The sequence below is a fragment of the Melospiza georgiana genome, chromosome 2 (assembly GCF_028018845.1).
Source record: "Melospiza georgiana isolate bMelGeo1 chromosome 2, bMelGeo1.pri, whole genome shotgun sequence".
Lineage (NCBI taxonomy): Eukaryota > Metazoa > Chordata > Aves > Passeriformes > Passerellidae > Melospiza > Melospiza georgiana.
This window is the reverse complement of record NC_080431.1, coordinates 79,962,896-79,985,586: the sequence shown is the minus strand read 5'-3', so window position 1 is coordinate 79,985,586 and position 22,691 is coordinate 79,962,896. Positions and strand designations below refer to the sequence as shown.

Here is a 22,691-nt window from a genome sequence, read left to right as displayed (position 1 = left end):
TGAAGTTTCAGAAAGAGGCATTCCACAGGGGCTAGACTACACACTGCCAGTCTTCTTGAGGAAGGAGACTGGGAAAGGTAGAGGGTACAGTTCATCTGTGAAGAATATGATGAAGACCTGGTTGATACTGTTCATTGCCTCTAACTTCTTAGATGGTATCACTGCAGACAGATATCAGCCCTTTGGTGCCAAAAGCCTAAATTCAACTTAATGACCTTAGCTTGCGGTCAAGATTAGAGGGACACTAAATTGTAGACTTTTTTACTCTTTAATGTTGCATATTCTCAGGTCCCTGGCTTGGTTTTGAGGCTGGAATGACTCCCTCATTAGACTCAGAATTCATTTTGTCTTTCAGTCTACACTGATGAGAAGCCTACAGTATGCTGCATCCTGCTTTGCTGTCTTAGCACATTATACCAGAGTCCAAGAGTCTCCACTTGTGTTTGCTTTTGACTCAGAAATTGTTGTTCTCCAAATCCCCTGCACCTCCAAGCAAGGAATGGAATTTCAAGTTACATAGTTGGTGCCTGAAGAATTCCACTCTCCTAAACATAGCAATTATTTATGTGACTCCAGGGACCATGAGAACAGAACTCTCCTCATCTACAATCATTTCAACTCTTTCTCCCAGCTGACAGTAAACTGAGGAAGAAGTGGTAAATATAAAAAATTATAAATGTTATCTTACTTATTGCAGATTAAGATGAATTTTGGGGAGACAGAAAGGAAAAGCAGCCTTCAGTGAGAGCAGATAAAAGCTAAGAGGCTTTGCCTTAGCCCTGTAGTGAGACATAGCACCTGCACAGACCGTGTGGTGCAACAACAAACATTATCATTCCAAGATTTTCTAGTAGCCATCTCTTGAATTGCACTGGTGGATTTCTTTCAAGAATCAGCTATGATCCCAGCAAGTCTGAGGATGGGGTGCTCTTTCCTGAGCTGCTTCTGATAGGTGGTGCCTCCTTGCCAGCAGTGCCATCAGGATGTCAAGTGTTACAAGACAGCAAGAAGAAAAAGCAGTGAGGCAGCCCCTTCTGAGAGCCTGTTCCTCAAATTTCAGTGGAGAAGACAAGAGAGCAGCAAGGTCCCAATGTGCTTATCAAGGTGCTTGCCAGCAGGTAAAAACATCAGACACCTCAGAAGACTTGTAAACAGATGGGAATGGAAAGGTCACCTCCAAATAAGCACAGAGGGAAGCATCCTGGATCCCACCATATTCCTTATGGACTGCAGCACAGCAGAGCAGAGCAGGTAGATGTATTCACATCTTCCAGAAACAGCAGCAGGCCTGACTTGATTCCAAAAATAGTTTGAGTCAATGTTGATTTGCCAGAGCCTACTCACAACAGCTGTGTGCTCTATGCTAGAGAGTAATTTCTGGAGATTTTTTTAAAATAGGAGGGCCATTCTGCCAGTGCATGAGTGAACAGTTTTAAGTCGATATTTTGCTTCAGGATACATAATACTGTCATTATTCCAGACATGAAAATTTGGCAGAGAGGACAGAATCAGTAGCTTTTAAAATAAGAAGTACGTTTCTTTGTTCAGGCTTGCTTTTACGGTTTGGGGTATTTTTGTATGTTTTTATTAAGATCTGTAAAATTACAAAACCACATTGCAGAAAGAAACTCCCCACCTTATTTTTAAAGCAGTTAGTATCCACAGTTTTGCTGAGCTTCTAGGCCCCCATCTCCAATATATCAAAGGGAGAGAGTGAGGAGATGACAACTGATATTTTGTAAGGCTAAAAATATTGTGCCTTTTTACATAACACTGGGAATTTAAAAAGCACATTAACTGCTTGCAGATTATTTTTAAAAATGCAGTTTGAGCAACACCACTAGTATAGATTCAACTGACATTTAGGAGAAGGAGCTTCTCTGCTGGGAAATGAGACATTCAGTAGAGGATGAAGTAAATGTTTAAAATAGGCAAAATAAGACTCAGACTGTACCAAAGATATTCTCACCCTAATATACATCTCACATTTATGTCATTGGGGGTGTCTCTTTTCTGAATGCATATCAAGTAGCCTTTTTGACCTTCCAAAGAAACCTCCTCAGATCTCCCCTCTTGTCACTACCTACCTGATGATGAGGAGCCTTCACAGTCTCAGTGTCACTGCCAGAGGTTCAACAAATTCCTTTTTCACACTCCTGGAAGTTTCTTTCTTTTCTCCTCCTCACTCACTGGCATTTGCTGAGCCCTTCCTGGCAGGCAGGGAGTGGGAGAGTCCCTTATCTGAACTCACTATCTTCCCATTTCCCTTGCTGCTGGAGAAGCCCCAGGCCATGGCAGAAGAAACTGGAATTTCAGAGCCTGGCCCAGCCTACCTCCAGTCTCACTCTGTATGAGCAGGCATTTAGCTGGCTCAGACACAAGGTAAGGACACACGAGGATGCAGAATGGATTTATGAAAGGCACTTGCCAGGAGGGGGCTGCTGAGTGGGTGAAGTTTGTGACAGATGAGGCAGCCTAGACTTGCTAGTTCTTTGGTGCTGAGCTGCAGTTCCAGAGAGTGCTGGGTCCCCTGCTGGAGTGGCAGGTGATGCATGGTCACATGCACTAGGTCACTGTGCTACGAAGGCGTGGGGGAGATGCTACCACAGCAAGCTGCACCACCACAGCTCCAGATGGTAAGTTCCTGTCCCATGTCTTCCATAAAGCCTTGAAATGGGAGCTGTACAAAAATGAGTTCTTAATATATCTAGAACTCAGCATGACACTTCTGCATGACTCTGCATAAAGACCAAAAAGGGATGAAGATGCTGAGAGAATATCATACTTCCTAAAAACCTGCAAGCCAGGACTGTTGTTCTGAAAAACCATGAAGCTACAAATTCTTAAGAAAAACAAATGGAAGGCAAATATCAATGTAAGGTGAGAAAAGAATTGTAAACACTTGAGTATTGAAAATTTATTTCTGTATCAATACTTCAAATCCAGGTGTTATACAGAAAGCTGATTGCATTTTAATGAAATACTGCCAAACTAAGCAAGGTCACACAGCAGGATCTTTGCAGCAAAGCACGCATGTGAGTCCTGTCTGTTGTTAAGTTACAGGTGGCCCACTCCTTGCCAGGGCTTTATGTGCTGGGAAGATCTCCCCACTGAAGAAATTCTAATTTGTTTCAGAATTTTTTTTTAAATTTCACCTTGTGTTGAAATAAGTGTGTTTTTAAGGTATCTTACGAGCATCAAAGTATTTCATTCCTCTGGGTAAGATTGTCCTTAATTTGGGATGCTCTGCCAAATGTTCAGTTTCCAATAGAGGACGCCAGGATGTCCCAGGCATGTGTCTCTACTGTGGCAGCATAGGCTAATTTGAGAATTCACCATGAAGAGAAGAGGAGAAAATATTTTAGGGTGAAAGAGGAGAAAATAATGGTGCTCACCATTACATCTCTTCAGCCATATGGGATAAAATACTCAGGAGGAGTTTTTGATAAATGCACTATTGAGGGTGTGGACTGATTAGTTCTATCTCAGCACTAAACTAATATGCTCCCCTAAAGTTTTTTATGGTCTCTGGGTGCAGGAAGAACAAGATCAAACTTGCTGGGGTGTGAGTGTAGGTAAGCATGAGCTTATATCACAATATGTAATGCAAACACAACCTACCTCTCTCCACCTGTTATCCCTTCAGTTGATTCACACAGCCTTAAATATTTTCCCAGCTTGAAAGGACCCAGCCTTTCACTTATGTGAGATAAGTTGCACCACTTTCAGGATCTGAACTACATTGGCACTGCTTTTTTTCCTTCTTTAAAACCTCATAAAAAATCTTTCTGTTTGTCTTCTGCAGCAAAGGAGCTCTGAAGAAAGAAGAACTGCATGAGTCATTTTGCTATCTCATTTCCTTTTCGGTCCACACGAAAATCCTATCAGTAGCTAATACAGCTTGATGTAGAATTAACTCTTATGGCATCTACTACATTACCTCCATGAAGCAATTACTGAGATCTCTGCCAGAAGCAGCTTTTACTGGGGAATCCAAACTGCCAGTGGCAGGAGGCCAGCGCTGAAGCACACTGGAGCAACAGCCCCTGCAGGACGATTCCTGCCTCTATGGATCTGATACAGATTCTATTTTTGTAAACATCTCCTACTCATGAACTTCACAGGCCTCTGCATATTTTCCGCAGCTGAAGACACATCGTGCAAGAAGCATGTAGGAAGTTTTTCCATGTCTTCTGTGATAGTAGCTGGTCACAAGGTATTACATAAGGATTTTAAAAGGATCAGAGAAGGAGAAGGTGGACATTCATTTTCCAGAGTCTTTTCATGGGACGACAGATATGGTTGCCAGTGATACCTCTGGGGAATAGGCAAAAGGAAGACATTTTGCATTATCTGGTGCTTGGTGATGTTTACTTGAAAGTGGGACATTAGTTGGCAAGATATATATTGTTTTTTCTTTTCATTTTAGCTGGTTTTAGTGGTAGCTAAGGAAGATAACAGGGACACATTACCTACTGTGATATAATCTGCATCCGTGATAATTAATTGATGAAAAGAATATATTTACTCAGCAGGTAAGACAGTGACAATAGCTTTGTATTTTATAAGCAGTGTTTCTTTGGAAGATGCTGTTCCAGTATTTATAATTTATAAGATCTTTATATTTATATAGAGATATAGGGAACATCTGGTAGAACAGGTTTAATAGATTCATCAATGGCTTATAGAAAATATGAACAGCTGTCTCTTAAAACACAAACAAACAGTTAATTTACAGCATAAGCTGTTCTTCAGGGATATGATGGAAGCCTCAGGGTAGTTTAGAACAAGTTGCTAAGGACCAGACTAGTTCTAAAACTGCTTTGCTCTGTGCTGTTATCAGCCCCTCTATCAGGCTAGTGACCATCAGTCACAAGGTGACTATTTTAAGATTTGCTGGAATTGTGTTTTCCTCCCCACCCATCCCTGCCCAGACTTACAGTGACCACTCTGTGTGCAGGGCATGGGGGAAGAGAGGCATGGATCCTTGTCTGTTCCCAATTCACCTTGGCATACAACCCCAGAAATAGGTGGTCCTCCCCTAGGAGCACATGCTTAATGCTTATGGTTTCTCAATTTCTCTGTTGAATTCGTTGCAAAACTGCAGGAACAGAGGAAGAAGGAAGTCAAGGGATCTTTATGTGGCACTTCCTCCAGCAGCATCCTTGACCTAGTTTGGGCAGCACCGAAGCTCTGTTTTGCAAACAGAAGTTGCTAATGGCAGTGACCTACAGAACACAACAGGTCAAACATTCTTTCCCTTTTGCCAGCACAGCCCTTCACAACAGGGGCTGTGGAAGGGGAGATTTTCAGATCTGCAATAAACAGAGGGGCACATAATTTCATCCATCATAAAAATAAATTAGCAAGTTGCAAGGGGCTGTTTCCTACTCCTCCTTTCTTCTGAGGTACCCAGCTTTGTAAAAAGATCTATCCATGTTTCTCTCTAGATATTTAAATACCTCTTTTTGCCAAACCTGTACAAAAACTTACATTTGTGAAGATCTTTCAGACCAGCATTTGAATCAGCGCTTATCAAAAAAATGTTGTACAAAATTTCCTACACAAAATTGCAGCCTCATTGTTTAAGAACCAACCCACAATGCTCAGAGAAAATATCCACAGCCTGTCAGAAAGTGTATTTCAAAGAAAACAAAACTGTTTATGTTCTGTCATTTACCTCCAGTTCCTTTAAGCAGCAGAGGGAATGCTGTTGCTCATGAAAGTGCAAGGACAAAAACTGTGGGGCACAGTTAGATTTATGTTCTGTTTCAGAGAATCAGTCTTGTCACTTCCCTCCTACGAGATAATTCTTATGAAATCACATTCTTATTAAACCATGTATTTCTTCAAAATGTAAAATACCTACTTTTCTTTTGGTGCTATATGATAAACATTTTTACTGATTTTAAAAAGTTTGTTATTGTCTTGATAAAAACTAGAAACTGTTCACTGATGATGAATTCCCTATTGCATAGAACCCACTGCACAGAAGAGCTGAGCAACTGGGTGAAAGCTGTCTTAACGAAATCTTCTCAACTTCTAATGAGAATGAAATTGACTTTTAATATGGAGATTTATGTAAATATAAATAACACATAATGTTATGTAAACATGATAAATAAAGGTGTGATTAAGAACCAAAAGATGGTGAAGAGTTTACCCTTTCATTAAGCTGACTATATTAGAAATGAGAGATGAAGCATGGCTCTAGGTGCCAAGACAGGTATTGCTTCCAGCAGCTAAGTGATATTGATTTCAAATTAAAAAAATGAGGGAGCTGGTGGCATCAGGACATGTGAGACAGCCACAAGACAGACCAATAATTCTGTGGAGTGAATGAATGGACACTTGAGTATAATCCTTCTTTCCAGTACTTTTTTTTTTCTGCTGTGCATGTCTGGCAGCAGCACGGGTGCTTGCCAGATCCTGTGTAAACTACCACCTCACTAAAGCAGCAGCAGACAAACCCATGAAGAACTGGAAAGCAGCTTTTCAGGCAGGGTAAGTGCTAGGAGTTGCTCACCTGCCTGTGGAATCACACCCTGGGGCAGAAGTCAGAGCAGGCTGATGTAGATGATATTGTAGCTTAATGAAAGGAAAGCCAAATGTGCATTTTCTAGGACTTGGGATATGACTTTGAGCTTGAGATAAAGCAATAGACATGCTCAGGGGGGATAAAAAAAGAAGAGTCAATGTGACTTGTCTGAAATCTTCACTGAAAAGGAAACCACAGCAGAGTTCACTCAGTGCACAAAAAGGGTTCACAGAGGAACAGATTTAGATTTGGCGGGTGGGTGAGAGGGAGAAAGGGATTAAAATGAAACTAGACTCTCTGAACAGAGGAAAAGAAATTGCCCACAGCTGTGTCAGTAATACATCTTCTTAGGCCAGGGTGAGGTGCAAATGCTGTTTGGTGGGGTTTGGTGAAACTGCTGAGGACAGCTGTCCTGATCGATCAGTCCACCGGAGACTGTGGGTGACAGCAGCTGGCTGGGCAGCCACCAGCTTAAAAAACATTTACCCAAAACAGGACTTTTGTCTTAATATACCACTCTTCCCATTGCAATCTGCTTTTGCTTCCCTTTTCTTCGCATTTTTAGATCTGCTTTTTAGAGATGGTGAAACACCTCTAGTTAACATACTGCCAAGCCCATTGTTTCCCAGTGCTTTTACAACCCAGGCTAGAAGAGTGTAGACATGTCAGGAAAAGTATCTTTAGTAAGTCATTCAGAAAAACGAGATGAAAACTGATAGGTTTGGAAATATATGGGGGAGGTGGAAGGAGTGAAATAGGGAAAGAACTCTAACTGTGGAAAAACTTCAGCCTCATCAGGGATCTAATGCATTGTACCCAGGGATAAGCATTGTAGCAGCAGAGCAGACTGGCCTCGGGCACCAGAGAGGAGGGGACTCTGATCTCTTACACTTCAGCAGTGTCATGTTCACCATACATAGTAATACCTTCAATATCATGAAGAAGGAAAAAGATAAAATAGCTGCCTATATTCAGACTGTGGTTTGGGGTTTTTTCTCTGCCTTTATCTTTCCTGCATAGATTTTATTCTGTAAATTGACTTTATCTGAGTATACTTCCTGCTTATTGTTTCAGAGGGTCAGGCAAAATATGTTCTGTCTGAAGCCCTTTTTTTCCTTATTTTTTTCCGTCCTTAGGCTGACTGTAAGGTGTGAATGGAAAAATGAATGAACTTACCTATTCTTTGGAACTGCTGTTAACGAAGAATGATCAGCTGTCTTGAGTGACTTCTCAGCAATGCTGACAAAAACTGAATTCTCCAAGCACGAGGATGAGATCAAAATGGATCATATGGGATCAGCAAAATTCAATTTGCCATTACTAGAGATGAGTGGAAGGATGCTGGTGAGATCGGAGAGGCTTTTTGGGCGAAGGAGACACAAAGGACCAGGGAGAAACAGTAAGCATTTCAGAGTGTGAAGGTGGACGGACCAGACTGGAGAGAGTCCCTGGTGCTGGGGAAGCGGGCCAGGAGGACACTGCCTGTTGATGGTGCCATCAGGTGAGAAGAATTTGGGGTGTGAAGGGAACTGACCTAACCACACCTTCTCCATCTGCAGAGATCCCTCCTCACTGCCGTGTTAGCGGGGAGGACCTGGGAAAGGCCTCAGCGAGCATCCTCACGGCTGGGCTCGCTTCCTTCGCGGTCGTGCGGGGCCAGGGGCAGAGGCCGGGCGGCGCCGCACGCCCGAGCCCCGCGGCCGGCTCCGGGGGCAGATCGGACCGCGGGGAACGGCCGTTCTCCCGCCGGATGGCGGCTGGGGCGGCTCCGCGGGCCGCCTGCCCCTCGGCAGCTCCCGCAGTGCCTGTGGGCCGGGCTGCGGCGGCACCGGCACCGGCACCGCACCGACACCGGCACCGCGCCGGGCCGGCTCAGCCGCGCGGGAGCGCCCCGGGGGAGGCGCGGCGCGGCCGCTGGGGGGCTGCCGGTAACTGAGTCGGGTCCGCTAGTTACCGGGAAACCGCGCCCGCCCCGCCTCCATCCATGCAACCATCCATCCATCCCCAGCCCCTCGCTGCTGCTGCTTCTTCTTAAGGGGACGCACCAGCTGCTCACCCACCTCCCCCCGTCCCCACTTGCTTTACTCTTACAGGGACAAGCCCGCTGCCCGCTCCCCCCTCTGCTCCCGGCCTGCGGCACCGCCCGCCGCTCACCTGTGCCCGCCCCGCTCCCCCGGCGGACGGGAGGGGCCCCGCGCCGCCCCTCGCTCCGTGCGCATCCCGCGCCGCCCGCACCTGTCCCGTCCCGTCCCGTCCTGCCCGCCCGCCCGCCGGGCTCCCTCGCCTCCGCCCCGCCGCCGGCCCGTCCCGCGCTCCCCGCGGGCAGAGGGGCGGCCCGGCCCGGCCGGCGCTGCCTCCCCTCCCCGGGCCGCGGAGGGCGGCAGCCAATCGGCGCGGCGCTGCCGGGCCGAGCTGTTTACCCAATCTCAGCCCGCCCCCCGTCGGGGAGCCGGGAGCGGGGGGCGGGCGGGCAGCGGGGGCTCGGCGGCGGCACCGGCGGGGACGCGGCAGCGCACGGGGAGCCTCGCGGGGCGCGGCGCAGAGCGCGGAGGCGCGGCGGGGGCAGATGCCAGCCTGGCCCGCGGGCTCCGCGCCCGCCCGCCCGCCTCGCCCCGGCGGGGGCACCCCGCGCTCCTACCTGACCATGACCCCGCGCCGGTCCCCGCTGGGCCACCCCGGCGTTTCCCGCTGAAGGGACCGGCTCCTTTCCGACCTCCGCCGCTCCCCGCCTTCTCCGCCTACTCGCTGCTGAGGCTGCCGCCTCTCCCCGGAGCCCCGCCGGAGTGATGGGCTGCATCGGATCCCGCACCGTGGGTAAGGCGTTGGCGGGGACGGCGCCAGAGGATGCTCGGGCAGCCGCGGCCCCCGCCCGGGTACCCGCACGGCAGCCCCCGGCAGGTCGCCCCTCGCAGCCCCCTCCCTGCCGCCCGTGCAGCGCCATTAGCTGCGTGCGACCCTTCCCCACCGCGGTCTCCCGTGGCGTGGCGGGGCTGCGCGGAGCCGCTGGCCTAGGTGCTGGCAGCGGGGCGGCGGGACGTGCCCGGGGCCGGGGGTCGCCTGCCCGTGTCACCCGTGACGAAAGGTCGCCGAACATGTGGGTCAGTGCGGCGCCTCCGGAGAAGGGAGTGGGTGCGGGGCGTGCCGTGCCGTGCCGTGCCTCCCGAAGCGGGATCAGGCGGCCGGCGGCTGGCTCCTTTGCTCGGTAAGGGTTTATTGTTATCCGAGGATACATAACGTTCCATGATCTGCACGTCTTCTTGTCTCCCCCTTCCCCCTGCGTAGACTTCAATGGAGAAGAGCAAAGAAAGCTGAGTCCCTTCCCTCTCGCGGAGCTATTGCGAGGGGACACGGGGAGGGACCGCATCCTTCCGCTGGGCCACGCCATGCACATTTTTAACCAAAGGATCCCAAGCCTTCAGGCTATGTGACCCATCTCTCCCCTCCTACACACATGCAGATACCAAGAGGTCCCTTGATCTTTAAGCAGGGGTATCTACAGGTAAACACAGCATTCTGGGCACACTTTCTTGCCTTCAGGATTTTTTTTTTTTTTTGTGCAAACCACAGGTACAGCTCTATCAGTTACATGGGGATATATAATTCAATATGCCAAAAGAATCTCTGAGAGCAAACCGGAGTTCATTTGGCAGTACATCTCGCTCCCAAGCCGTCGGCTCTGTCTCTCCCAAGAGCACGCGGGCATCTGTGGGAAAAGGAGACCTCTGAGGACATGAGAATTGCACCACCACCCCAGATGGAGGGACTGTGTCACCCCAGAGTAAATCTGAGGGACTATGTCAAAGCCTGATGCTGCTACACTTCTTGTCTCAGTGGGAAAGCCCTTTGTGAGCACTTGCAGGGAGCCATCTACTCCTGCAGCAGCAAACTTTAAACTACAGAATCCAGTTTCTACTTTGGGAATTAATTCCTGTACCTAGCCTATGTCTCTCAGCAGTCTCAAATGTCCTTATGACCTAGAGAAATCTCTTACGTGTCTACGTGGCAAAGATCACTGCAATATTTCCCTTGAGATTCTTCAAGCTCACCTGGATCAGTGTCTCTATAGCATATCAGGACATGTGTTGCCTCCATCTCCTGCCTTGCCCCTATCCTCCACACACCATTGCTGCCAAGGGCATTATTATTCTGTTAGCTGGGTAATTACTGGTACGCCTTTTATCGATGTCTGTCTGAACAGGCAGTGTTAATTCTTGGTCTATCTTCCCACAATGCTGTTGAAATAAAGAACAAACATGCATTTAGTAACATCCACTCTCCACTGCAAAATGTGGTTAAGCTGTCGTACAAACTACAGGTGTTTGCTCCTGTGCATGGCAGCGTTTTTATGTGACAAATAACCCCTGGTATAGCTGAGCTGTTGCAAGTATCATGCTCATATGAGATTATATATACGTGTTTGTATATATATATTTATAAGTGTCATACAGTTGTGTGGGCATAGATGAAAACAGAAAATAGCATCTATGCTATATCGATGGGATAATGATAGCTGAAAATTCACTTTGCAAATTGCAGTCCTCCAATACAGACCTTAATGGTGCAGATGTTTGACTTATCATATGATAGCAATTTTTGGTTAGTGTGATACACGTTCATTCTTGATGGTGCTAGCTCAGTGGACTTTAGGGACCTATTTATACAGTTAACTGAGGAGCTTTTCTTGCCCTGGTGGTATGAAGGCGTGTGCTAAGGGGGATTGCTCAGCTATGATTCTGGTCTCTGTGGGAGTCAGATATGAATGTAGTAATACTGTCTGATGCCTGCTTTGTGTGAAACTTTTACACTGCTGTGCTTTAGAAGGGGCTAATTCTCCTGTCAGTCCTAGAGGCTGGATTTAGTGAAGGTGGGATCCTTGAATTTTAGTTGGACTACTCCTCCTAAGGAATTTTGTTTAGAATGATTCTTACTTGGCAGCCTAGATTTTTGGCTCCAGCCTTCCTGGAGTTTTTGAGAGGATTCTTCAGACATATTTTCTTCGAGCTGGAAATCAATGCTTTGAAGTACTAGGTCTGAGCTCTAGGATGTGGTTGGAAACTAACATCCTAGCATGAGCAGAGCTTTGTGTTCTCTCTTCCAAGTCTATCTGGTTCGATTTTTGCAGAATTAGTTCAGTATACAGCCTCTGTATTGGCTTCCCAAGACCAGGTAGGTCCCAGAGAAGGGAGTGCTATGCTTGTATTTATTTTACCTTGAAATTTACATGAAGCAGATTTTGAACTCAGAATTCAAGAGGTTTTAATTAGTGATAGAAAGCTCATAATCAGTCACATTTGGTTTATTCACCACACAAGGGCCAGTGCAGGATTGTGCCCTGAGCTTGCTCCGGGCCTTTTTCCATTCCAATTTTAAGCAAGCCACATGATTTCTTAATCTCCCGCAGGGATGTTTTACTATGATCTAGTTAGATGTCATAGTTTGCACATGTTTAGTGATGTGCAACTTTACATTTTCTTTCCTAAATATGAGTTTTCTGGTTATTTCTCCCTGGGGAAAAGTAATTGAGTGGTTCATAACAGAGCAGCTCCATATGTGATAATTTGAAATGGAGTCATAGAGTATATTTAAATTTTACAGAGGACACCAGAATGGCAGTGATCTGGATTATGATTTCCTAAGGTATGGAAAAAGCTGAAAAGTGATCTTAAAAGGCTAACCTGATATCCAGTCACCTTCTCCACAGTCACATCTCAATGTCATACATGTGCTTTGTGTAACATGGCATATAGCAATTACTCAATGAGAAGTGGAGGTGGCTTCTTCCTCTGGGAATGACTGCAGGTCGTGTCTGTGTATTGGGGATACCCCATCATAGTTCCTAGGGAGCTGCCTAGCAACTCTCATCATAGCTGGGTCTCAGTTTCTGGGATGTGGAGGAGAATTTTCACTGAGGTTGCTCGACAGTTAAGGCTGTAAAATCCACCTAGGAACTTGTGGATATTTGAGTGCCAACCAGCTAAATGCCAAAGATTAGCTTGGTTGTTGTCAGTAACTGAGCCAAGTTTAGGGTTTCAGGTCTGCATGGGTTTCTGAATGCATTTCAAGTGTGCCTTTGACTACAGCTTAGACATCTCCTAACACTGGCTGTTCTGATTAGCATGGCAGGGTTTCTCTTAGTTCCTTGAATGGATTTAAATTAATAGAAAGCTCAAGCATGTTAAGCTCAAGATTGCTGTCTCTTTTTTTTCCAGTGATTTCTCTGATTTCTCTCATGTCTTTGCACAGAAGCCTGCAGCAAACCTGTTTTGTGAATGTGATGTAAAATGGTGGGAAAATATTCCAAGACATTGCAAACTAATAGTACTTGTGGAGCGTGGGAGAAGAGAAACTAGAGTTGCTCACGCTGAGGGTCAGGGAAAACCTTTTGACTGTGAGAAGTGTCAAGCACTGTAACGAGTTTCCCAGAGAGATTGTTCAGTGTCCATTCTTTGAGGTTTTCAGGACCAGACTGGATAAAGCTGTGAGTAATCTGGTCTAACCTCATAGCTGACTCTCTTTGAGCTGGAGTTTTCACCTCAGGAGGCACCTTCCAACCCAGTCATCCTGTGTTCCTATGCTTAGGGTCTAAACCCTGGAGTGGTTGCCTCTCTGAGTCAGGTTGGACTCACTGCTTCAGTCTTGCTGTGCCAAAGGTCCCCAGGTCTTCCACATGCCATCAGTACGCTCCTACATGTTGCCCCCATCACCACTTTCCTTAACTCTTAGGAGTGCCATGTGTCACAGAATTCCTCCCCATGATAGCCCCAGCTGCCAGCTGCAGCCTTTCCTCTCTGAGTGTTGTTGGTGTGGCAGTTTTGCAAGGAGCAGCCCAAGTGACAGCTGGGCTGGTGCGCGGAGCACCAGGCTGGAAAAGGCAGAGCTCTCCATTGTTAATGAATTGTTCAGGCTCTGGGTCAGGTGTGACCTGCCAAAGCCAGGTACCTGGCTTGCTGGGCTCCCCTTCCCTGGCAATGGTCAGTGTCCTGTCAGAGGCAGGAGTATGTACTTTGTCTGTTGCTTTCCCACTGGATGATCCCCGCTAGGTGTAAATGAGTGGCTCATAGCACCTGCAGCAGGAGAGATGGAGCCAAAGACCACCCACTCCTAATCCAGCCACTTTAGATTCAGCAGAGTGGGAGCAGGGTGGGAGGCTGACAGGAGAGGGGTAAAGCAGCTGGAGCAAGCAGTGAACATCCCCTGCATTTTTCTCCTTACTTATTCCCCCCCACAGATCTGTAGGTGTGTGATGTGAGATCTGGAATGGCAAGTGTGGTCTACACACTTGGAGTGTGAAAAAGTGAGACATCCACTCTGCATGCACACCTCACACATACCAAGTATGTATCAAGGTGTCCAGTTCCTACCTCCTTCACCTTCAACATCTAGTGAGTCAGTGAAAAGGAATAAAGAGCGGAGAAGCTTCAGGAAGGAGATACAGAAATGTAATGCAGATGGAAACTGAGTCATGGAAGTAGGAATAATTTCATTTAGTTGCATGCACAGAGGTGGAAGGGGAAGGAGCACAGAGCTCCGTGTAGAAACTGTAGGTGATGTGAGTAAAAGAGTGGGAATACATGAACAGGGGCATCTGGGTATCTTGTACCTCCCTTACCTGGGATAGAGACAGAACAGAGGGACAAAGGCACACCTTCCAGACCAGACTGCTTTGTGGTTGGTCTCACTTCACTGCTTGTATTTCTTCCCAATCTGGCTTTTCCTCTTTCAAGCAGTTCTCAATCTGATCACTTTTAGAAGCTGAAGTAGAGGGCTCGGGGATGGGAACTTGTTTGTCCCAGTAAGATTCTGAGCAGAGAGCATCTCCCAGCCCTAGCAGCCGGTTGTCCTGAAGGCTGTATGAACAGGTGATCTCTGAGACCTCCCTCTCCCATCAGGGCTTCTGAAATACAGGTGGGTGGTTTCAAAGTTGTGGTGGGGAGAGGCTGGCAAAGAGCATGATTGCATAAGCCTGGCTTTATAAGGAAACAGTCCTAAAAAATACACGTGCAAGGTAAGTGTGTGTCAGAAACAGTCATTAGTAACAGAAAACAGTCTTTGGCATGTTGCTGATTGATGTAAGACCTCTGTGTGTGTACAATGCAACAGATGTGATTTGAGGAACAGAACTGAGGAAGAGCATACTCATTTTGTGAACTCCTATGGACAGTAATATTGCAAGAATTATGAGAGAAATTACCAAGGAGCTGATGGAAAAATGCAAGTAATGAATTCATTGGCATGATAAAGCTGGGAGTCTTAATTCTATAGACTGATGTGTATTGAAGCAGAAGAAGTGAACTAATCAATAAGTGTTTTAGGCCTGCTTTCTTGGGGGGACATAGAAAAAGTAGTTTTCAGGTAATTTAATAAGGTTGTGTTCTCCAACAGCAAACAGCTGTGATTTTAGACTGATATTTAACCAATGGAAGATAATTCACACTCATGAGTTTTTAAGCACTTTGATAAAAAGTCAAAGCTTTATTTTATAAGGTCTTAAAATAGTGAAGAAGGTCTCAAGTGAAAAGCTGGGATGTTAGCACAACTTTAAAGGTTTTGTGAAATGACCTATCTATTTAATTTTATCGATTAGTTAAAATTTCCAATAAAATATTAGAAGGCAAATATATCAGTTAGAATGGGCTTATACAAAATAGAGCCTGTCAAGCTAACTTGATTTCATGACTTTATGAGACTCCCTGCAGCCAAGTACTTCTCTGATAGAAGTACTTTACCTACAATCGTGGTAATGGAGGTAAAATATAAGATTGGTAAAAGATACAACCTCTAATAAGCTAGCAATCTGCTTAGAACCACATGATTCTTAGTTAGTTAATATATGAGTACAGTACATTCTAAGTGCATCTAAATTCAATAGATAGCAAAATAGTAACAAGGAAAGAGTCATTGTTGAAAAACCTGTAGCTCTAATTTTGCCAAGTACCGTGTGATTTTTACATAATGCTCAAAATCCTGAGGGAGATCTAAAATACTGATAAACTTGATAGTATTTGCAATGACTAGATGAACTGCTAAAAATGAAAGTAACAAATGGAAGGGATAAATCACTGATAGGGAACAGTTTGATTCATTTTAAGTACTGACAGACAGTGTGTGTTTCAATCTAACCAAATATGAGTTAATCTAAATATCTAATGGCAGAGTGTGAATGCTATTTACAGGACCAGAATTCTATTTTGTGAGCAGTCACACTAAATAAGCTTATAGATATTGGAACTGGTAATCAGTAGGTCAACAGCTGCTACTGAGATGCTGCAGCCAAGGAAGCTGATGTGCTTCTTTGATCTTGAATATTGAATAGGAGGAGAGAAAAGCATATTTTCTCTGCATTTGGCACTTGTGAAAAAATTATTTTTCATCTACTTTGTCTAATTCTATTATTATCACTTTGAGAAATACTGCAAAACTGAAGTATGACAAGAAAATAAACATAGAACCGTGAATAAAAACTTACAGAAGTGACTTGATGACAGTCCTTAAGTGTTTGATTGAAGAAAAAAACGACCTCGAAGTCATCTGACTCTTCAGCCTAGTAGAAAGCTAAGATGTGAGAGAAGGATGGCAGATACATTCAGATTGAGAATGAGGCAAAAATCAAACAGTAAAAATACTGAACTATTGGCATAATTTACTGAGAGTTGTACTGAGCCCTCTGTCACATGAACACAATAAAATCAAGATTTTAAAAAATGCCCTCGTTCAAGCACAGCAACAGAAAGTATAATTAACAAAGGGAGTACATTTAGCCTGTCTTATTTTAAGGAGGTCAGACTAGATGATCTGTGTGTTTCTCCATGAGTTTAAGCTACACATTCCCAGGTCCAGGAGTATACCAGACTTTTAAATGAAATATAATTTTTATATCCTGAAACGAATGGGGTTGTATTTGCAGATGCTGATCAGGCATGGCTCATGGGGAAAGTTGCAGTTCAAAATTTCTAAAGTGTGCTGGAGAAAACAGTTTGGTGACTCAAATGGTGAGCATAGGGATTGACATTCCACATAGGAAAAAGAGTTTTAGGGTTTATACTGCTGGCCATTTATGCTCACTGGCCAGGATGGTGACAGAAAGCTGTGACAGGCAGAGGAGGATCAAAGAGGCTGTGGTGGCAGGAAGCTCAGCAGGCTGCAGATTAAATGTTTACTTCAGGAGCTATTCAAAGAGACTGTAAAAGGCAAATAACTTGCCTTTTGCAATGATTAGGAGGACTTAGTGTGTGGTGTTACCACCAAAGAGGCTTCAGGTGACTCAGAGAGATTAAGACCATAGCAGAACATCACTACCCTCTGCCCCCAGCCTCAAAACCCCAACAATTTTGTGTCTGTTCATTGTGGAAGAAGTTGTGGAATTTTATCCTGTGAAACCTTTTCTTGTTTGAGATGCATCACATCAGCTTCAGATCAAAGCCTCAGTGAGGTTGTAGAGCAAGTAGACAAAAAAGTGGTCAGATGATGTTCATGTGAGACTTCTGGAGAAGTTTGAGGCTGGAGGGGCTGAACTGTAGATTTTTATCTGTAATGCTTTCCAGTTGCTTTGGTACAAGAAGATTGGAAGGTCGATGATGTCATGCCAGTTTTTAAAATGATTTTGAGATCTGGAGAACTGCAAGCTAGTAAACAAGATATGCCTAGGAGGCAAGCTAATAAACATTACTCTGAAGAACAGAATTAGTGCAAGCATGGAGAGATAAGATGTACTGAGAAAGAGTTAACCCTACAGTTGTTAGTTGATATCACAATTTATAAGTCTTAGAAGGGGTCAACAAGCAATATTGACAAAGGAGGTCCAGTGGCAGTAGTCCGCTTGGATTTGCAAAGCACATTTGTAAAGGTCACTCACCCCAGGCTGTTAAAAGACATAAATCTACTGTTGAATCAGAGAAGTTTCTTAAGTAGCTGGGTAAAGATAGGAAACAAGGATTAGCAGGAAATGTCCATTTTTCACAGGGATTTTTTTTTCAGATTTGTGCATATCCATAAATGATATGAATATTTTTTCAGATATGTGCATATCTGTAAATGACATTAAAAAGGGGAAGGGCTACATAATGAGGTAACAAACTATGGTAATAAAGTAATCAATCGTTTGGGGGAGCAGACAGAAAACTGCATGGAATGATTTGGGAAAGGATTTCACAATATCAAATGACATAAATGATGGGTGAAATTTGATGTGGATAAATGTAAAATGATGCACACAGGCAAAGCAATTCTAGAGTTACATTTGCAATGATGGAGGTTCTGAGTTTACTGTTGCCATGCAGGAACGAGATCTTGCGGTTATAATGTGTGGCTTAATGCATAGTGCCACTAAAAATGCCAATCAAATTAGGAAAAGAATAAGAGAATAAAATGAGAAATAGCATTATACTATGTATCTATCCATATGGTTCCCTTGTTTTGAGATTTTATAATGCATTGACCTTAATGGTCTGTTCCCATTTCAGAAAGGCCATAATCAAAGACTGGAAAAGATTCAGAAAAGGATAGGAAAGGCAATCGAAGGTATTGTGTGGCTAATATGAAAGGAGACATTTAAATAGGGATTTCTCAAGTATGGAAATGAGACGGTTAAGGATATGACAGATAATCTAAAAAATAATGAATTTTCTCTGGGATAGGAACAGCATGGAGAAAATGATGAGGGAAGACTATTGAATTACCAATTTTAAAACAGAGCCTAAACATCAGACAAAACTAATAAGTGGCAAGTTTAAAGCAAATAAAAGTCAGCACTTCTTCATGTAACACAGAATTCAATTGTGGAAGTACTTGACATAGGATGGTATGGGTACTAAAAGGCCTTTGTTTTGATTTTAGAAGTGAACAGATGAATCCTTTAAAGATGACTAAATACAGAGACAAGTCTGTCTTGGGAGCTACTTGAGATGTAAATTGTGACAGGTTAGGACAGATATTCTGGGGAAATATCGCTGCTGTTTCCCCTATTTGAATCATTCCCTGTCTTTCTTACACATCCACTCCTGCTTTAAGGACAAGCTGATACCCATCCCAAACAAATACTAAATACCTCCTTTCCCACCACTTCCCAAAAGAAGAAGAGAATGAAGAAAAGGAGCCAGAGAGGAAAGTAACCCAATCACTGAGGAGTGAGGGCTGGGAAGAAAAAAGCAATAAGAAAAGAGAACAGACTAACAGGCTAAAACCTGGAAAACAGGGAACCAAGGGGGAACAATGAGCAGAGCACCCCTGTATTTCCATGATATCCAGGAACTGGTAGGTGCTGCCGAGTCACGCCTTGCCCAGAGCACTGGAATAGAAATAGCACTGTTAGTTGCTGGGATCTTGGGATTTCCTCCTCCTGGAGCTGGACATGTCCAGCTTGGTGAGAAACAGGATAGTTGATGAAGAGGACCCAAAATTTAGTAGGTCTTGGGATAGAAACTGTACCAAAAAGATGTGAGAAGAGTAACCAGAATCAAAATAATGAGTTTTGGAGGAGACAGAACATTGGCATGTGTGGTGTGCTGGTTTTCCCTCTGACTGCAGAAAAGGCCTGACTTGGGGAGTCCTCTGAAGAAACTTGAACCTTCTGCTTGATGAAGGATTTCCCCAGATGATGCTCCCAATGAGCCATTGAATTAGCTGAAAGTAGAAACTGGCCACCGGGGTTCTTCATTCTTTTCTGACAATGAGTGGTCCTACAACCGCTTATCATGGGTCTAAGGGGTTGTTAACCCGGTGTTTGGGTTTGAGGGGGAGGTTGAACAAATGATGTGCATACCTGGCAGAGAGTGATGACTGTTCCCTTGATGGGGAGATCAGAGGGGCCTCTAGAACAGTAGGTGCCCCCTGGGTAGGTGTGGATGCCCTCAGGGACAGCGGGGAAAATCATGGGGTGGGGTTAGGGGTGGGTGTGATGGTGTTTGTGATGGTGAGATGTGGCCTCACCTGAGCATTGAGTGCCCGCAGCTCTGCCTGGTGAGCTCAGCCCCTGCAGTCTCAGTGCCAGCAGCTCGTGGTCATTTTCCCCAGGTGCTTCGGGAGCTGTGGAGCTCTCTCTGGAGAGGACACCTGAAGCCCTGCTGGTGGCTTTCTAGGATTGGGAACACTTTCTCTTACCAGATATCTGCTGGAAATACAATACAGCAGAGAGGAATCAGACCAGGAGTTTTCCTGGAGAGTGTGTAAGAATTTCCTGACACAGCTGGTGAGTGTGCCAGCTAGGGAAGGCACCTGCTGGATCTCTTGTTTGTGAACAGGGAAGAACTTGTGGGTGATGTGGTGGTTGGAGGCTGTCTTGGGCATAGCCATCACAAAATGAGAGACTTTTTGATGCTCAGAGCAGTAAGGAGGGGGTCAGCAGAACTGCCACCTTGGACTTACTGAGGTCAGACTTTGACTTGTTTAGGAGACTGTTTGGCAGAGTCCCTTAAAGAGGCAGTCCTGAAGGGCAGAGGGGTCCAGGAATGCTGGACATTCTTTAAGAGGATATCATAAAGGTGCAGAAGCAGGCCATCCCCATGTGCTGAAAGATGAGCTGGTGGGGAAAAAGACTAGAGCTTCGTCTGAAACTCAGGAAATAAGGAGAGTGTTTCACCTTTGGAAGAAGGGGAAGGTCATTCAGGAAGGGTGTTGTGAGGTTGTGCAGAGAGAAAATTAGAAAGGCCAAAGAGCAACCAGGATTTAGTCTGACTGCTGCCATAAAAGGCAATAAAAAGGTTTCTGCAAATGCATAAGCAGCCAAAGGAGGGCTAAGGAGAATTTTCATCCTTTATTGGATGTGGAGGAAAATATAGTGGGAAAAAAAAGAGAAAAAGGCTGAGGTATACACTTTGCTTTTGGGGGAGAGTGGTGGCAGGGAGTCAGCAGCCTCAGTGCTTTCTGTGTGGCTCTGACCACTGCTGCTGTCCCCAAACCAGATGCCCTGTGGGGACTGTGACCAAGTGTGTGATGGCTGTGGTGGAGAAGGGTGCAGCCACCTGGTTGTAAACCCTGGGGCTGCCAGGGTGACACCCACAGCTGAGGCAGGGCAGGTGAGGAGGGTGGATGTGAAGCTCACAGGCTGCCCCTGCCCTCATGTGCTGGTGTTCGGAGAGGCTCTGGTTTTGTCCATTCCATGAAGAGGGACCAGGAGCATCCCTGACGTGGGAAAGGTGTGTTGTGATCTGCTGGTTGACTCTTCAGGAGCACTGGGGGTGGTTCTTCTTCCCACTGCTGAGGATGAAACTGCAGCGCGAAGATGGCACATCTAATTGTATTCCTGTGCTCCAGGACAGCGCCCACATGACGTGCTGGCTACAGGGGGATTAAAATTTAAACACCTATGGAGAGCAATGTATGCGATTGCCTGCTGCATATTGCTTCTGTGAGGCTGGCTGCAGGCCAGGCAGAAGGGGCTGCTACCTTGGTTCATATCGACGTTTTCATACTTACTGTGCTGAGTGAGGGCCCTGGGGACACATTCCCTGCACTTCAGAGAAGCAGTGAAGAATGAGGATAAACCCATCGCTGCTGTTCCTGCTGGCTGATACTTGTTCTGCAAATGAGACGGTGCTCTGAGGTTTGGTGTTTTTGGAGTTTGTGTTAATTGGATGTGTTTCCAATTGTGTTTCGTTTTGGAGTATCTCCCTAGCCCGCATGACATGATGGCTTCTCAGAGCAGAGCTCCTTGTGTCTAGCATTAGGCTCTCTGCTCATCTTTTACTTAAAGATATGCAGTAGCCTTTAGTATTGGTTTGACAGTGCTTCCAGTCATAAAGAAAAATGTAGGTGTTAGGGCTTAGTTCAGTAATTCTGTCTCCTAAACAGCTCTGAAAAGGGATCTGCCTGCAGGAAGCTGTAGAATGGTCTGGAAAAGTACTCAAATGTTCCAAATTCAAAGCAAAGATCCTGAGAACTGCCCATCTGATTCCTAATCTTAGAGACAGGTCAGAGCTGTAGGTGTTTCTGTTTTTTATCAGAGATTTGAAAGACATCTGTTTTGTGGACACCAAGACATTTCTCTGCCTTGATGAGCACCAAACTGTTCTGCTCTGTCTCCTCCACCTAAACAAGTTTTTTTCCATTTTTCTTCCACAACTGACCCTGTTGGTAGGTGCCAGCAGCAGATAACTAATTTTTATGCTTCCTTATGCAGTACAAGCTAGAATTCCTACAGAGTTAGGTGAATAACTTGGGTTGATGGATTTCTCAGCTTTACCTGAGAGAATTTGAGTGCTTCCTTCAGAGTTCACCTCAGGGACAGCTCCGGTGACAGAGGTTTATTCCTTTCCTTGATGACCCTTTGGGTAACTTTGATTGTCTCTGTGTAAAGCAGGCAGGCAGGGAGAAGGTTTCTATGGTTATTCTAGCCACCCATCTGTCAGTCCTTCCCAGCAGTTTCAACTGCTTTAATTTCAACCACATTTGACAAGACACGATGATGTTGTGTTTGACAAAGATACACACTCCCACGAGTATCATGAAAATTGGTATCAGGGAAAGAACAATTTAAAGACTGATCATAATTACTGCAATTACATTTGTTGTTTTCTTAGTTGTTCGGGGGGAAAAAAGGGGAATGGAAAGGAATAATTGAACCATTTACTCTAAATATTCATCTTTACCAACATTAATGCTAGCTACCAGTATCAAATGACAAGGTTTCTGCTCTCTGCTGGAAAGTAACATTTGAGAAACAGAAGAAAGTGTGCTAACAGGGGATAATAGCAGTGCTGGAAAGTCATTGCTTAATTAAATTGTTTCTTGTGTTAATTGGCGTGACACATCAGAAAGTAAATAACACAAATACTTATTTGGTTTATGGCGTAGATCTTCACCAGCATGATGTTCGGAAGGGAAAAACAAAATTCAAGACTCTCAAACTCTGTTCATCTATTTGGTGTGGCACAAAAAAGAGAAGACAAATTGGAGATGATGTTTAACATCCAGCACAGAAGTTACAGCACAATAGATTATTAAAGGCTGTAGATGCAGATTAAAGTCATAGATGCAGAAGCCTGATTTAAGCATGGACCTTGGTAAATGAACAAAATGCAGGCACAGGTACCAAATATAGAATCAATTAATGCACAGTGGAAACAGCAATTCAGAAAATGTCAAGAAGAAACCCAAGGAGAATGGGCTTGTTTAGATTAAGTTTTGAGTAATTCAAAACAAGGTGAATTTCTTATGGTGA

At 45.0% G+C, this 22,691-nt stretch overlaps 2 protein-coding genes across 3 annotated transcripts in view; one reads left to right on the top strand and one right to left on the bottom strand.

Annotated features, from left to right (window-relative positions):
- The window catches only part of ZYX (zyxin), a 28,900-nt gene extending 19,657 nt beyond the window's left edge, over positions 1 to 9,243 (bottom strand). The window contains exon 1 of one of the 2 annotated variants that reach the window (XM_058045321.1): positions 9,177 to 9,243. The gene's annotated coding sequence lies outside the window, so the exon portion shown is untranslated. Of the gene's footprint in view, positions 1 to 7,714; positions 7,799 to 9,176 lie in introns of those variants that run through there. The other variant, XM_058045322.1, reaches the window with a different exon arrangement.
- A 24-nt stretch (positions 9,244 to 9,267) lies between these two features.
- FAM131B (family with sequence similarity 131 member B) overlaps positions 9,268 to 22,691 on the top strand; it is a 32,310-nt gene continuing 18,886 nt past the window's right edge. The window contains exon 1 of the mRNA XM_058045326.1: positions 9,268 to 9,352. Within this exon, the coding sequence (XP_057901309.1) occupies positions 9,325 to 9,352 (28 nt within the window). The 5' untranslated portion in view covers positions 9,268 to 9,324. The remainder of the gene's footprint in view (positions 9,353 to 22,691) is intronic.